At 46.8% G+C, this 16,537-nt stretch overlaps 1 protein-coding gene across 9 annotated transcripts in view; it reads right to left on the reverse strand.

The window, feature by feature from the left end:
* Cflar (CASP8 and FADD like apoptosis regulator) overlaps positions 1-16,537 on the reverse strand; it is an 80,526-nt gene that overhangs the window by 30,744 nt on the left and 33,245 nt on the right. For 7 of the 9 annotated variants that reach the window (XM_050159288.1, XM_050159282.1, XM_050159283.1 and 4 more), the window contains 4 exons: positions 13,382-13,431; positions 12,569-12,650; positions 1,706-2,213; positions 7-670 (listed from right to left, as the gene is read on the reverse strand). In XM_050159288.1, the coding sequence (XP_050015245.1) occupies positions 535-670; positions 1,706-2,213; positions 12,569-12,650; positions 13,382-13,431 (776 nt within the window). In that variant the 3' untranslated portion in view covers positions 7-534. Of the gene's footprint in view, positions 1-6; positions 671-1,705; positions 2,214-12,568; positions 12,651-13,381; positions 13,432-16,537 lie in introns of those variants that run through there. The other 2 variants (XR_007594793.1, XR_007594792.1) reach the window with 1 other exon arrangement.

The raw sequence follows: 16,537 nt of genomic DNA on the forward strand, positions 1-16,537 counted from the left end.
AATCCAATATTCAAATTCAAGAGCAATAATGCCAGAAGTTCATGAGGCAATGGATACTTCTAATAACTTCATAAGCTAACAATTTAATAGCCCTTGACACAGAACCAATTTTCACAAATAGGTGATGGACCCAGGCAAGTCTCCTCCTTAAGGTACATTCAGGTGTCATAATTCAAATCTTGAACCACAGACTATAACTCTTAGAATAACGTAGTATACCTTGCTAGATAAACCCAAGAAGCAATGGGATTATATCTTACCATTCTCCACACTGTACTAAAACATCTGGCCCAGGAACTTAAGGAGGAGAGGCTCACTTTGCCATCCCAGTGGGGACGCATGGCAGCTGGAGTGATGTGGTTCGTGGCAGCCGGGCTACAGCTGATGCCTGTTTATAAGAGAATCAGGAATCGGGGCTTGCTCTGGAACCAGAGCAAGTATAGACTTTCAAGGCCTGCACCCAAGCGAGCAGGAGGTTTGCCAGCTCCAAGCCACCCTGGCCTACGCTCCAAGAACTCAGGGGGCTTCCAGTTTTCACGTAGATAAGACGAGCTTCTTTCGCAGTGTGTGCTGCAGGCTCAGATAGTATTTCTCCTTAGAAGAAACTCTGCTGTTCCAGGCATAAACTTTGTCCATGAGCTCGACGTGGAGGTCCACGAGTGGGCGTTTCCTGGAGGGAAACAGAAAGGCTAATTTTCATGCCACGCAAACGCCAAAGGGGCGAGATAAGCCAGCGGTGTGAGCATTCTTGGAAACCCACCCTTTTTTAAGTATTCCGTAAGATGCTTAGCAAACAATCCAAACAAGTTGGCAGAGTCTCCTTCCAGCTGGATTTTACAGGGAACACACCAGCTAGGTGGTAAGCCACCTGCATCGCACATGCAAAGATGTGAAGACTGTCAGAAGCCAGTGCTGGCTCCCGGCCCCTGAAGCATCTCCTTTAGAAGGCTGCAACATTCCCAGCAGGCCACAGAGGAGACTAGGGAGAGAAACTAGACAGACGTCTGGGAGCCTCACAATACAAACCTTTGAGTAGTAGCTCATTGTAATGAGGGGGCCAATAAAAAAGGTCAATTTGTCTTATACCTGAAGGATGTTGTGGCTTCATTCGGTTAACCAGAAGCCAGGACAGTAATGGATCCTTTGGGGAAATAACTAGTCCTAATAAACATCAAAAATGTCGATAGTCGGGCTGGAGAGATGGCTCAGTGGTTAAGAGCACTGCCTGCTCTTCCAAAGGTCCTGAGTTCAGTTCCCAGCAACCACATGGTGGCTCACAACCATCTGTAATGAGATGTGGTGTCCTCTTCTAGCCTGCAGGCATACACGCACACAGACTACTGAGAATACTGTATACGTAACAAACAAATAATTTTTTTAATGTCTATAGTCGTGGAAGCCAAGAGCCTCAGTGGAAGCATCTATGCAAGGAGACCAAACCTGAACTCTACAGTACACAAACTGTGCTTTTTCTATAACACACACCTAGGGTAACGCTTAATTCATGTTAGTAGACTATAAGAAATACATTCAAACGAGCAAAGAGATGATAACGCTAGCTGAATCTCTATCACATCCCAAAGTAACCCTAGAGGGGAAGGGAAAGTCTCTTTCCTGTGGCAGGCCGTCAGACAGAGCACAGTGGTCATCTCCATTGTGGTAGATGGTCGAGGACCGAGGTGGAAGTCAGGACCGCAGTGCTTACCTTTCTTGTTCCAGCTGCCGGGAGAGGTTCTGCAGGTACACGGAGGATGAGCTGGTGGGCTGCTCTACCTGGGAGACGTCCGCCGTGCACAGGCTCCAGAAGATGTCAGCTTCGCGGTGGACCATGCAGGGGCCAGGACGCAGGGTCTTAGAGTCCAAGCTTCTTACTGCCGGCCCATCTACCTCTAGACTGCCGTCTTCTAACTGGCTACTTAACACCTCGTAGCTCTGAATAAAGAAGAGCTTTGGCTTCCCTCTTAGAGGAGAGCAAGCGTCCCCCATGAATATGCTCTTGACGTAATCCAAGGAGAACCCCGTGGGAGCCTGATCCACACCCATCATCCTTTGGGAGCCTCCCCGGCTCACTAAAACACACGCGAAGCTGTCATAGTCTCTGTGTTGGGGCAGACCGGCAAACCGGTGAAGAATCTTAATTATTTCTTCCGCGCTGGGAAACAAGAAAGGATGGACGTGATAGCCCAGGGATGTGAAAGTCCTGCGAAGATATTCTGGGGAAAACAGAAAACAAACACCTAAGCTAGACGAGCCAAAGAGACTCCTAGCATTATCTATCTCCACCGCATCTCTATTTCTGTGTAACGACGCTCTGAGGCCTCCCAATTCAGAAGTAATGAAACATGTGACGTTCATATCCCAGGCTTCCCACAAAGGAGCACTCCTCGCTACACCTCCTTCTCTGTCCACGGCTACCAGCAGATTCGACGGGACCGGGACGGAACCCACCTAATGCAACCGAACATGGGAACCAGGGGCGTGGCTGGTTGAGGAAGCCTGCTTAGCATGCACGAGGCCTTGCATTTGAGCCCCAGCAATGGATTTTTAAAAAGACACAGCCTCCCCCTGGCCCTGTCTTGCCTTCACGTGACTGATTCTGGGAAAACCGGTACCATAACACAAAGGCGGGGTCCTGGACCACGTAAGGGAAGACCTTTCCCAAGCCTCCAGCGTCAGCTTTCTGCCAGCCAGCCAATGAATGGCCTACAAACGGCTCCTCCAATCTCCATCAAGACTTCAGTTGGCCACAGCTGACTCTGGGTACCTCATCAAAGACCCTAAAACGGAACAGCCTCCCTAAGCAGTTCCTAAAGTCCTAACCCACAGAAACAGGGAGCGATAAGCAAATGAATAGTTTGCTTAAGCCTCTTAATTGTAGAGTGATTTATACTCTACAATTAAGTTATTAAATAAATAATTAATAAATAAATAATTAAATAAATAATGCACCAAGTAAGTCTTTTGTCCTCTCCTATTAGTAAGAAGTGATAAACATCTTTATTTAAGACTGCAGTTATATTCTGTATTCTTTTAGCCTCTCTTAAAATGAATTCTATTCTCTAACACTGAAGGGATATAAGGTACAGACATTGTTAATCAATCAGCAAACATCTTCTTAAGGAAATGGTGATGTGATCCACAGGCTGCTGATAACCTATTGGATACCCATCTTCCCCTTGTAAGATCTGGGTGTTAGGAACGATTGAGTCACACTGACCCACGCTAACCCCCTCCCTGGGGTGTGAGCAAGGTTTTACAGCCCAGAATCATACCCAGGCTGGGTCCAGGACAGGAAAACAAGAGAAGCTACAACAGAATTGTCACCACCTTGCAGAAATAAAAACATCCTAGAGACATATATAGCCCCCTCCCTAAATCAGACTGTTGAAATATCCAACCCCAGGAAATTAGAATTACCCCCAGAACCTCAGTCCGGGAGATGGAAAAGGCTGAAGCTCACTCCCATCACGCTGCAGTCAGCGGGCAGCAGCTTTGGGAAGGGGAAAAGCAGAACCAACCCCACGAAATTGAGTTTAAGTCCCGGCTCCCCACCTCCTCCTTAGAGTCTCAGCCTCCTCACAAGGGTAAGGGCGGGGCACGCGTCTAAGATAGATTTTCACGAGAGACCGGAACGGAGGCAACAGTGGTGGGCGGGACCAGACCTTGACCAGGACAGCTTAGTTATGCAGTCTTCCTACCTTCTATTTAAACCTAAACTTCATGCCAGGACCCTGAAAACGGAATAGAGGTCACTGAACCTAATTGCTCTTCTTTCCGATGTGGTCAATTTGAATAAACATCCTATTTTCTGATTTTCACTATTAATTGTGTTTTTAATTGTTCTACTGAGGAAAGGTGGCCGAACGTCTCTTGTTAGCGCTCCCAGGGCTAACAACTCCTGGGGTCACTGGACGGCAGTTCCTTGGAGATCTCATTCCAAAAGGCTCCTCCTCTTGCTATGGCATATCCGCTCCTCTAGGGGGCAGAAGTAAACAGGGAAACGCAGGTTCCAAAACTGCTCACGTGCATACTGGCTGATTTTCAAGTCTCTTCACTGCTAAAGTCTTTCCTTATGAAAGCCTTGACAAAGAGCTGGGAGGGGGGGCTTCCTTCCAAACTGCTGTGCACTGGTAGGGCAGAGGCTACTCTGTGCCTTCCGGCGCCTTCGTTCTCCTTCGGTTCCGCCCTAGTGTCCCTCACGCTGCAGCGAAGAAGAAACCGCATCTGAGTTTAAGTCCGGGCTCCCTACCTCCTCTTTAGAGTCTCATCTTCCTCACAGGGCCTAAGGGTAGGGCAAGCATCTAAGATCTAAAGCAGGAAATCCTCCCCCAAAACAAGAGGGAAGAGCGAAGGTCCCAAATGCCACAGACACCACAGGGTCTTGGAACAAAACGGAACCGCCCTCCAAAATGCTCCTGGCAAGGGAAAGTCACCCAGCTGACATTTTCCACGTGCACCGTATTTCCTCTATTAGAGGGCAAGGTGGGTAAGGATGCCAGCCGGAGTGGCACGCACATTCCTTTTCTTCTTGGGCCAGCAAGGACGAGCGCGTAACCCAGTCTGATTTATAGGCTCTAAGGGGTGCAACTTTGAGTTAATTAGAGATTCCATTTATTCCTCTGTGAAACAGGCTCAGTACAAACGCCTAAACGAAGAGGTGGAACCCAGTAGAATTTCTGTAAAGATGCATATAAGCTGCATTTATTCAGGCATAACGATTACTTTTAAAAGCGATGAAGGCAACCACATGCTTCCCCAATCAGGGACCCTGCCATGCATCTCTTTGTAAATGACACTTCTTATGACTTGGATAGAGGTCTCCCTATTCTAAATTAAAACAGTTTTGGGACAGAAAGGTTGGTTTTCTGTGTCAACTTGACAGACGCTAGAGTCAGCAGAGGAAGGAGCCTCAGTTGAGGAGATGTCTCCATGAGACCCAGCTGTAGAGTATTTTCTCAGTTAGTGATAAATGGGCGGGGGGGGGGGGGGGTCCCATCCCTACATCCTGAGTTCTACCAGAAAGTAGGTTGAGCAGGAAGCCAGTAAGCAGCACCCTCCCCCGCTCCCACCCCGTGGCACCTGCATCAGCTCCTGCCTCCAGATTTCAGGCCCGCTTGAGTTGCTCCCTGACTTGTTCTTGGCCATGGTGTTTTGTTGCAGCAATGGAAACCCTAAGACAGCTGCTGTATGGCTTACAAATAGAGGAAGAAACAGTTGGGCACCAGATTTGGAAAATAAAACTCCAACAAAATGCAGAAGCCCCATTTCTCCTTCTCCCCACCCTGGAAACCCCACTCCTCTCCCAGTCACAGATTAGTAAGTTACAACTGCTTCTTAGAGAACACTTCTAGGGCTGGAGAGGCAGCTCAACCAACCATTAAAGGTTAGGCTCCCAAGCAAAACTAAGAGAAAACACTTCTAGAAGTCATGGAAGCTAATGCAAGACTGCCAGGAACTACCTGCAGGGCTAGGAACTCTAGAGCTAACTCAGTAAGATGCCAGCAATTTATTCATTTAAAATTAATTTGAGAGGCTAGTACTTAAAATCACTGGGTGTTCCCAGAGGAGCCGGGTTCCATTCAGCTCATGACTGTCTGTAAGTTCAGTTTCAGGAAATCCATGGCACCAGGCATACACGTGGTGCACGTGTGTATGCATGCAGGCATACACGTGGTGCACGTGTGTATGCATGCAGGCAACACACCCTTATACATAAAATAAAATAAATAAATTTTTTTGAAACAATTCATTCGAGATAAGTAAGTGGACTTATCTTGATGGTGTCTAAATAGATATATGGAATGATTCAGAAGACCCTTCACAGGTCTATTTACAATCAGTTATAGAATGCCCTCCATAAGCCAACACAAGGTGGGCGGGATACCCTGGGGAGGAAAAGCGAGTTCTCTAAGGAGGACAAGGCAAAAATGGATTTCTGAATCTGTGCATTTATGGAGGTCACAGGACAGCCTTGAGTATCATTTTTTTCCTCATGTTTGAGAAGCTCTCTTGGCTGTTCTGTCCAAGTATCATGCTAGCCAGCCCAGGAGCTTCCAGAAGATCTCTCGTCTCCCCATAGGAGGGCTGGGATTACAGCCACCTGCACTAAATGTTGGCATTTATTTGGGACCTAAGGATTTGAACTCAGGTCTTCAGCCTTTACCCAAAAGCAATCTAATCCTAAAAGGGTTTCCTCTTTCTTCTTTCCGTCCCTTCCTTTTTTTTTTTTTCCCTTTTGGCTTGAAGACAATCAATTTTTCTGAGAGTTTAAAAGAAAAGCCCCTAGGGCCAGGAAGTGAGAAAACTCAGCAGCTACCAGGAAGAGGCGAACTGGGAAGAAAAGGAGAAATGGTCATTTGAGCCAACACGAGGGTCAGACTTGTGGCAGACAAGCAGTCACATGGCTTATGCACTCTGCAGCTGGGACAGCTTTGTGGACCCACAGACGTGAGTCTGTTCCACCTTGGCTGGAGGTCAGAGAGTTTGAGCTGATTTTTCAGCTCTTTCAAAGTTGTTGATAACAGGTGTGGCCACACACCCTGACCTGGGGAGCAGTTACTTAGTTACTTAGTGTTTTGGACATTAAGACAGCCCCCAGAGTTGGGTCTGCTCTACCCTGACCATAGGTCAGAGAATTCAAGCCTATTCCTGCTCATTCATTTTAAAACAGGAGGTTTGACATAGGAAAGGGCTGCCTATAGGATACATGGTCTAGGGTGTATTCACTGCATATCCTGCCCAAAACTTCAGAATGTTTAACTCAGGAAAGAATGGCTTGATAACTCAAGCATTGAAGTAAGTAATTGTTCTGGTTGTCCTTTGTGTCATGTTAAAGCAGTCTTTGCCTTCTTCCCCCACTTTTTTATTGGGGTATAAAAGCGTATGAAAATTAAAAATGGGCGAATTCAGTATTCAGCATCCACTGAGTTGCCCTCCCGGTACTATCCTATGTCTCTGTGTTTCTTTCTTATCTCTTTCTCCTACCTAACATTTCTAACCCACGTGCCCCTACCCTGGAACGTACAAACCCGCCATGGCCAGACAGTGACAGAGGTCACCCCAAAATGTGGCTTACAACAGGGAACAATTACTGCCTCCCCAAACTTCTGTTTTACTAAGCTCCCCTTATTATCTTACAAGAAGCTATAAAGGACCCAGATCGAACACACAACTCCATCACTGTCTTCTAGAAGTATGATAACAAGTATGTACATGCAGATGACTGAAATGTCTTACGGTTCAGTGGGGTCAAATCAAAACAAAGGGTGGTGTGGTCTCAGGCACTGGAACAGGCATTGTGGGAAAAGGTGTGATTTAAACCAGAGTCTGAACACCCAGGACAAGGGACAGGAATGTCCCTCTACCTGTGCCCCTGACAAGGTGCAGATGTTGGTGAACAAAGGCACAGTTGGGAGCAACAGGTGGGTGGGAGCAAGGCCCTGTGGCATACATCCAACTTAGCATTTGCTCAGCTAGCCCAGCTAAGGCCTCACTGCCCAAGCACACACTGAAGGCTATAGACTACCTTTTAAGACTCGTTATTAAATGGAACTGACAGCTGGTAACTTTTCCCAGACTCCCTTGTATCAGGAGACAGTATCAGGAATTTGTGTATCAAGGCTACACAAACCAGACCCAAGACAGCTGAAAGTACTTGGTTGTAGTAGCTGTAACACCTTATTCGTGATTCCAGCGTTGCAAACACTCAAAAACCTGCCATGCCTGCCTGCCAGCTCACTTTCTGGTGAAGCCTGTGAGGCGCCGAAGAGGTTTATCCTATCAAGTGCGAATCCCTGCTCTGTCTGCAAGCAACGTGCTAATGTACTTACCAAAGGGGCTACCCTCAACCCTAGGATGTGGAGCACACCACCTTTTGACATTCTAAACTAGAAGGGCCTTCAGCATGGGCCTATAGCTCTGTATTCCTTCTATACTTCCTGGACTGAGGGCTGCTGAGATGAGGGACTTAGAGGGAAATTCCACTAACAATGTTTCCAAGATAAGGTTTCTCTGAAGCTTTGGAGCCTCTCCCAGAACTAGCTCTGCAGACCAGGCTGGCCTCGAACTCACAGAGATCTACCTGCCTCTGCCTCCCAAATGCTGGGATTAAAGGTGTGCACCACATTGCCTGACTTAATGTTAAGTTTTTAAGCAAATATCTCCTTGGGCCCAGAGGATAGAAATACCTAGAAAACACAAAATACCCCATCATACACTCCTGTTCCCAGGAGGAAACCATCCACAGGACACTGACCCCATGAGCCCAGGAGGGGCTGGAAGGGCTTGTCTATTATCCCTTTGAACAAAGCATCTCTCTACCATTTTGGATGTCACTTGTCCCAAGAGCAGAGGTCACAGTGAGTATTCCACTTCCTTTTGCAGAAATGTTCCTATTATATGTGTTACTACAAGAAAACGATGCTCACTCAAGGTTCAGCAAGTTCCATTAGAAAGAAAACCCTCAAAAGGAGGCATGGAGCAGGTCCCTAGCCTGTCACTGCCAGAAGGGGAAGTCTCTTCACACAACAGCCCTGTAGAAACTGCAGTGTCTGCTAGAAAACACGTCTTCGTCAGTGAAAGCATGACAAAATATCAATGCAGCAGAGGGAAAGATGTTTCCTCTTTAAAAAAAAAACTGCAAATGCTGCCATATATACAGGAAGCCCCAAGACAGCCAGAGCCTTAAACCAGGCCTTGTGTTTACCTGCCAGTGATTCGAGACACTTGCCTCTGCATGCCTGGAAAGATGAAGGCTATCACACAGCTCACCAACCGAGACCCAAGCTTTGCTAGGTGACTGACATAGTTGCCCAGACATCAGAGACGTATGCTTGAACTCCACCAAACTGACAACATAACTGAAGCCAAAATCCTTCAGCACTGCGATCCACCCCATGAAGAGGCCTTTGACTAGGAGAATGCTTTTCAAAAATGATCCACCGAAAAGTAACCTCGTCTTTTCTCACTGGCCCTGAGACAGAATCCACCTCGAATGTGTTCCATGTGGGGCCAAGCATGTACTTTGTTTGTAAGATATCCTTAGTAGGCATTTACCAGACAAAGACAATAATATGCAGATAAATATTTAGGGGATTTGTGTGGTCTTTAGTTAAAGTCTGGTTTTGGGAGGTGGTGAGGCAGGGATAGGCTAAGAGGAGGATATAAGTCCAAGAGACTCTATTAAACTCTAATTAATGTTTATTAAAGGGCCGGTTTTGAAACACACACTATAGGAGAGCCTACTCCATCACAAGCACCCTTCAGGAACCACTCCTTCGCCCGCACCCCTTCAGCAAATATTTACTGAGCACCTGTGTGCGTGGCACTTTTTCAGCTGCCAGTGACACAGAGCAAGACACACAGATGAGCTCTTCCCTCTCCCATCCGTGCAAAGTGGCTAGCCTCATGGGCTTCGCAGACAAATTTTAGAACCCCAGTTCTATCGTATGACCACCCATGCAAAGCCATTAATAAAGTTAGCAAAGTTTCCACCATTAGCAAAGTATCCACCATTAACAAAGTATCCACCATTAACAAAATATCCGCCACTAACAAAGTATCCGCCACTAACAAAGTATCCGCCACTAACAAAGTATCAGCCATTAACAAAATATCCACCATTAACAATGTATCCACCATTAACAATGTATTCACCATTAACAAAGTATCCGTCACTAACAAAGTATCTACCACTAACAATGTATCCAACATTAACAAAGTATCCACCATTAACAAAGTATCCACCAATAACAAAGTATCCACCACGTGCAAAGAAGGATGACACTAAGGATTTGAGGATCTCTGATCGGCTATCTTCTGATTTCTTTCAGAACCTTGGTTTCAACTGGCAATGATCTTGTCTGCTTTGATTGCTATCTAACCCCTGCACATCTGCCAGATGTTAACCATTAGCCAGTTGGCAAAATTCCCCTGACAGAGGAAGTCCCACATAACAATTCGAGATGGAGGGCTCTAGGGCTAATGAGATGGGGGAAGGAGCAACAGAGTCTTTGCACCCAAGCAGGAGCCCAGCCCTAGAGTCCTGGATGGAAAGTCCCAGGAGGAGCATGTGAACACAGAACTGGAGGTGCGGAGCTGGTGTGGGTGGGGAGCCTGTCCTCACTGTCCTTCTACTTCAGGTGATGATTGCCCACCCTGCTGAGCCTCCCAAGGGATCTGGGTTCTCTCATCTGACAAGAGCACCACACAATTTGAGTGAAGCTGTACCATCTTATTTATTACCTGCCTAATAATTACCTTATTTATTATCAGCCAGTCAAGCTGGGAGGTTCCATAAGTGACCTCTGGTCCAGTTATTTGCTTTGCCCTCAGGGGCAAAGAGCACACGAGTCAAAAGAACGTTGATTCTCCTGGGGGCAGGAGTAGTGATGAGTCCCTAACTGCCCTTTCTGTAGGGCCAGCCCCACTCCACCTTCAAGACATTGACCTTGGAAGAATGACACTGGGGATTTGCAGCCTGGAACTCCATTCTGTGCACGTGCGTGTGCGAGATTGAGTGTGTGTGTGTGTGCCTGTGCACACACAAGTACAGGTGTGTGTGTGTGTTAAGGCCAGAGGTCAATGTTGGGTGTCTCCATACTTTTTGAGATTTCCACTTGAAATTTGTTCCCTCTGAAGTAACTGCCTCCATTCCTCTGTGCCCGCATGTGGGGATGGGCCCCACTTACCTGGAACCCAGTGTAGCCCTCAGACCCTCCGTTCCCCTTACTCATCTGAGAGCAGACTCAACATACTAAATGCCGAGCCATGGTGTGTAACAGCTTAGTTCTCCACTAAAGTTAAACCAACTTTGAATAAGAATAAGAAAAATGTCAGCGGACACCTTGTTCCAGGCACCGTCCTACATACTTTATGAATGTAACCTCACTCATCCTGCTGACTGTCACACGAGGGATGTTACAGCAGAGATGCTGAGCCCAGCATCATGAGCTAAGATATGGCAGAGCTGTGATTAAAGTCTGGGCAATCATACATATACCAGCACCCAACTCTGAAGCACCCCTATAATTGGAGAACTACAGGGCTGAATTTAGCCCCGGCCTACAACTCAGCAACAGAACTCCAGCCTGTGCACTGGGTGGGAGTCATGAATAACGGGCGTGGTTTGGTTACAGTGGGTTGATCTTTGTGAGTCCTTCAATGTAAACACAGGGACAGCACAGGAAGCTGTGTGTCTCAGATATTTCCTGGACAAGGAAACAGGACTGATTACAACCAAAAGCCAAAGGGCAATTCCACAGTGTCCTTTAGAACAGTAAGTGACTCATTGAGAGACCATTTCCCCATTCCTGATATGAATACGAACATAATACCATTTTTAAAAAATGGTATCTTAGAGTTAGGACCTCTACTGCTGTGCTGAAGCCATGGTAAGTCGTATAAAGCAAGCATTTGACTGGAGGCTTGCTCAGTATTTCAGAAGGTTAGCCCACCATCATCACAGCAGGAAGCAGATAGGCATGTCACTAGGGCAGCAGCTGAGAGTTTTACATCCTGACCCACAGCTGCTGTGGACTTTTGAAACCCCACCCCACCCCAGTGACACATCACCACCAAAAAGGCCACACCTCCAAGATAAAGGCCACACTTTCAAATACACGAGCCTATTGGGACCATTTCCATTCAAATCAGTATGAAAGGAAAGGACACATTCCTCATATCTACCAGAAACTGAATATGAGGAAATGGGATCGAAGCCGAAATCCTGGGAAATATAGTTTCATATTTGCTAACTTGACCTTCTCTTAGCCTCTCTTCTCACATGGTAATGTTCTGAGCGAGTCATCTCTGAGTCATGCTAAGGAACGTTGAGAGGCATGAAAGCCATGAACTGCTACCAGTTTGTGATTAAATGGGAAGTTATTCCTGTTCTAGGCTCCCCTTGATCTATTGCCAGTGGTTCAGTGCGCATCAGACATCCAACAACCGAGGAAAATAATTCAGATCCAAATGACGATGCCTCGCAGGTAGATCAAAGCCACGCATGGCTCAAACATTCCTCACAGCCCTCTAAGTAAACACAGAATGTGCTTTAAATGGCCCCAAGGAAGGCTTTCATGATGAAAAGCTGAAACACCAGATAATTCTAGAAACCAGAATGCCTCTCGTTATAAATGTCCCTGGATGACCCTGATGAATAAAACCCAGGACTCACAGGTAGACTAAAGACACACCAACTACCACAACACAACTTCTGTTCCCCAAGTTCATCTCCTGTTTCTCCTAACACATAGCTGGGCCATTTATCTATGCCCACTGTAATTAGCTTGAGCCACTTAATGTAGGTAGAGATGAGGGACACCACTCTCAGGGCTGGAACACAGTCTCTATCCCCTCATCTGTCAATCACATAGAGGACCCTACAGAAGACTCCAAGGTCCCACGATGATGGAATCACCAACTGACTGACCACACAAAGTAGAAAAGTGAACATCATAAGAGAGTGTGTTTTGTTACTGCAGCTAGTATTTACCGTGCTGACAAATCTGACTTGCTTGGTCATGAACACACTGCAGGAAAGCCGTTAACCTGTGGCTTCTGCACCTACCTATGTCGTTGCCGATGCAATCGATGATCAAGCAGATACCCAGGGGCTTGCTCTGCATCCTGTAACTCTCTTCGTGTATAAGCTACAAAGAAAGGCAGGCATAATTAGAGATGCCGGCTACCTCTCTGCTCCCTTAGGTCTCACTCCTGTACCATCTCATCTTCTGGACTGTTTTAAGCATCCCTTTGGCAAGTGAGTCACTCAACAGACATGGCCTAAAGTCATCTCAGTTGGCATTTCCTATTAATGTCAGTTTTTTTTCTCTGTTCCCGAGAATGTGTTTCAGGCAAACAGCTGCTTCGGCTCTTGCTTAATTTTAATTAATAAGCTTCATTATCTCTTTACATGAGTCTTAGCTTTGCGGAATAAAGAGAATTTGGAAGAGAGAAGAAAGATGGGCCGTGCGTCTTCACGGAAGCCTAAAGCAGCAACGAGAGACATCTTTCTAAGCTGGTACAAATGACAGCCTTCCACAGCCTCCTAAGAGGAGGTTGTCAGTCCAGACAAAAGCCAGGGCGCAACACAGTTCACCGGGATGTCACTGCCCATGGTATGTTCAGTAGTGACCCGGCTGAGACATGAGCCGACACTTGGAACCTCCCTGCATTCCAAAGTTCATTCATGAACGTCTTTTTTTTTTTTAATCTCTGCTATATTCAAGGCTCCTGACCAATGAATTTTGCACAGGCACCCAGTTGTCATGAATCATTTTTCAGATCATTTTTGGCTGTTTTTTGGGTTTGTTTTTTAGGATGTCAGTGTTCTAGCAGATACTTGTGTATACAATACCGAATCAGAGAATTTGTTCTTTACCTGAGGCAACAAAGCTCCCGATTCCTGAATGGATGTCTTCACCGGTTTTCCTGGGGAGGGAGGGAGGGAGGAAGGAAGAGAGAGAGAGAGAGAGAGAGAGAGAGAGAGAGAGAGAGAGAGAGAGAATTGTTTACAAGACAAAACTTAGTCACACCCATTCTGGCTGAGTTCTTTCTATCATAACTGAGTTTTTTGTTTTGTCTGCTCATTTCTTAACTACTTATTCTTTTTCCGGCTAGACTCAGCCCAAAGTTCCAACCTCACATGGAAAAGCCTGGTTCAAAAGAAAACTCAAGAGCACCTGCTATTCCAGGATTCCGTAGAAAAACCACTCCACGCAAGTGTAAGAGGGCTCTCCCTTGACCTCCCCCAGATAGCCAACAGGTGGCTGGCAGGGTTTTAACCTGATAAGGAGAATTCAAAACTCTGACTTTGCTATACCAATAGCTTTCCTACATGGGCCCAAACCCTGGACTGCATCTAAAGGGAACAGCTTGGAGCACGCGGGAAGGGAACGCTTCTGTGTTCTGTGCTATGTACAGAACAGATGGCCAATGTTTTCATAGTTCCGTGAGGCTGGGGGATGACAAAATAAAATGTCAGCAGCCAGACAGCGCACAGCACGCCTGGAAAGTGGAGAGCCCACGGCCAACTCCGCTCCACAACAATGACTCAATTAGCCTGCACAAGGGGGGGGGGGCTCTGGGTGCCGGAGCCACAAAAGGGCTGGCTCACACCTTCGTCCTGGCTGCTAGTTCAATCTCTAGGCCGAGGCTGCGGCAAAGTGAGAAATGACGTCTAAAGATAAAACGAAGGAGGAAAAAGAAAAAAGAAAAAAAAAACAGCCCTGCCAGAATCTGTGAGGTTTGGGGGAAACAAATGGAGTTTGTTTGGTTTCAGAGGTGGGTTCTTGATATGTAGCCCAGGCTGAGCCCAGCTCAAATTTGGTTCCTCCTGCTTCAGCTCATGAGGGCTAGGATTGTCGTCCTGTGCTACCACCCTCAGCTTTGAACCTGAGTGTGTGTGTGCATGTGCATGTGTGTGTGCATGTGTGTATGTGTGTGCGTGTATGTGTGTATGCATGTGTGTGCGTGTGATGCATGTGCGTATGCATGCGTGTCCGTGTATGTGCATGTGTGTGTTGTGTGTGTGTGCATGTGTGTATGTGTGTGCATATGTGTGTGCATGTATATGTTATGTATGTGTATGTGTGTGTATGCGTGTGTATGTGTGTGTATTAATTAGGTTCCAGAAGGAACTCTGGTTACTGCCCAGCCTGCTGCACCCTTGGCGTGTAGTCAAACTATTCTTCCTTAGAAGAGATGTGTGTGGCACGCCTATCTCAGTGACATGCCTATCTTGGTTAAAGATTTAGAACGCTCCTGACAATAAGAGCCAGTCACCGTCACCATCAAGATCTTTCCATAGGAACCATTTGGAAGTCCACAATGACCTGAACACACAGCTTGATTATCTTAAACTTCTTAGTTTAAGGCCAACTTAACCAGATATTTTCCCTTTTATTAGTGAGCCAGGACCAGTCCAAAGCGGAAAGGTGGCTCTCGTCCGTTGTGGACCGCGAGTACTTACCCGGACCAACCTACGCTAGGGTCAACAGCGGAAAGAACATGTTTGCTTTACGTTCCTAGACTAGCATGCCGGATCTCCCATTTTCCACTTTCTGTTTTGTTTTGTTTTGTTTTTCAAGACAGGGTTTCCCTGTAGCTTTGGAGCCTGTCCTGGAACTAGCTCTTGTAGAACTCACAGAGACCCGCCTGCCTCTGCCTCCCGTGTGCTGGGATTATAGGCGTGCACCACCACCGCCCGACCCGTTTTCCACTTTCAACGGCATTCAGAGTGCTAACTCCTCCACCTCAGCAGTGTTTTAAGAAACAGGCTGTTAGTTCAGGAATTAATTCCGTTCTCAACAGTTTTCACCGGGAGAATGTTAGGGAGGGAACGGCAGGCGTGAGCGGCACCATCTGGCTGGTCGCGGGTAAAATGGTTCTCAGCTTCCAGGAGCACACAGAGCCTGAGCGCTACACAAACTGCATGGGCAATGCTCCATCAGGGGACAAGGCCCCCTCAAAACGCTCCGGCTGCCCCACTCGTGTTGAGTTCCTCTACTGCGCACACAGCAGATTCAAAGGCCCTCGGGTAGCTCTGCCGCCCTCCATCGCGGCATAGAGACCTGCTCACGCTGGTTCTAAGCACGGGCTACCTCACCGGTGTGGGGCTGAGTCTTGACTCTCACTTTAGAAAGGTCCCCATGCAGAAAAGAAATGCTTTAAAAAAAAAAATGATGCTATAAGCCAGCTATGGCAGCACGTCCCTGCAATCCCAGCGCTCACGAAGATTGAAATGGGATGATTGTTGTGAGCTTGAGGCTAGCCTGGGCTACATCATAAATACCAGCCCAGCCAGGGATACACAACAAGGTTCTATCCCTAGTAATCAAACAAACAAAAATTTAAATAATGCCGAGAACTCAAGCTGATGTTTTAAGAATGAAGAGAACATATTGGTTGAAATGAACAATACTTTAATTGCCTTTTTTTACTTTTTATGGAAGACATGGTCCAGATTAACCTTTCTTCCTGCTGCTGGATATTTGGTTTCCCATGGTTCTCTATCATGGCTGGGTTAACATTCAGCATGGTCTGGCTATAGCTCCATTTCAGAAGCACAAACGCCACACGTCTGACAAACACAGCCTAGGCTATGTGCCTGATGGAGGGGGTGTTATCCAGATTAGATGAGCTAAGTCAGAGTCGGTGAGTTCACCTGAAGAATGTGTTTTACTGCCTTTTGGGAGCTTAATTAAAATATGCGGATAACAGAAATCACCAGCCCCACAATGGAATTCTCCCCCTTTTTTCTTTCCTTTCTTCTTCTCTTTCTTAGATGACAGGGTCTCACCACATTTGCTAAGGAAGCTGGTCTCGAACACCTGGGCACAAGAGTTCCTCCTGCTACAACCTCTCAAGGAGCCATGTCAATAAGCAGGGACCACCAGACACCACAGAGTGAATTTTTTTCTTTTCTGGTACTGGAGATGGAACCCAGGGACTCATTCACACCAGTCAAGTGTTCTACCACTGAGTTATACCTCAGCCCCTTGTACTAAAGCTAAGAAGCATTTATAAAGAATAGCTA

This window comes from Alexandromys fortis, unplaced genomic scaffold (genome assembly GCF_014885135.2).
Source record: "Alexandromys fortis isolate MF-2015 unplaced genomic scaffold, M_Fortis_MF-2015_v1.1 scaffold_65, whole genome shotgun sequence".
Taxonomy (NCBI): domain Eukaryota; kingdom Metazoa; phylum Chordata; class Mammalia; order Rodentia; family Cricetidae; genus Alexandromys; species Alexandromys fortis.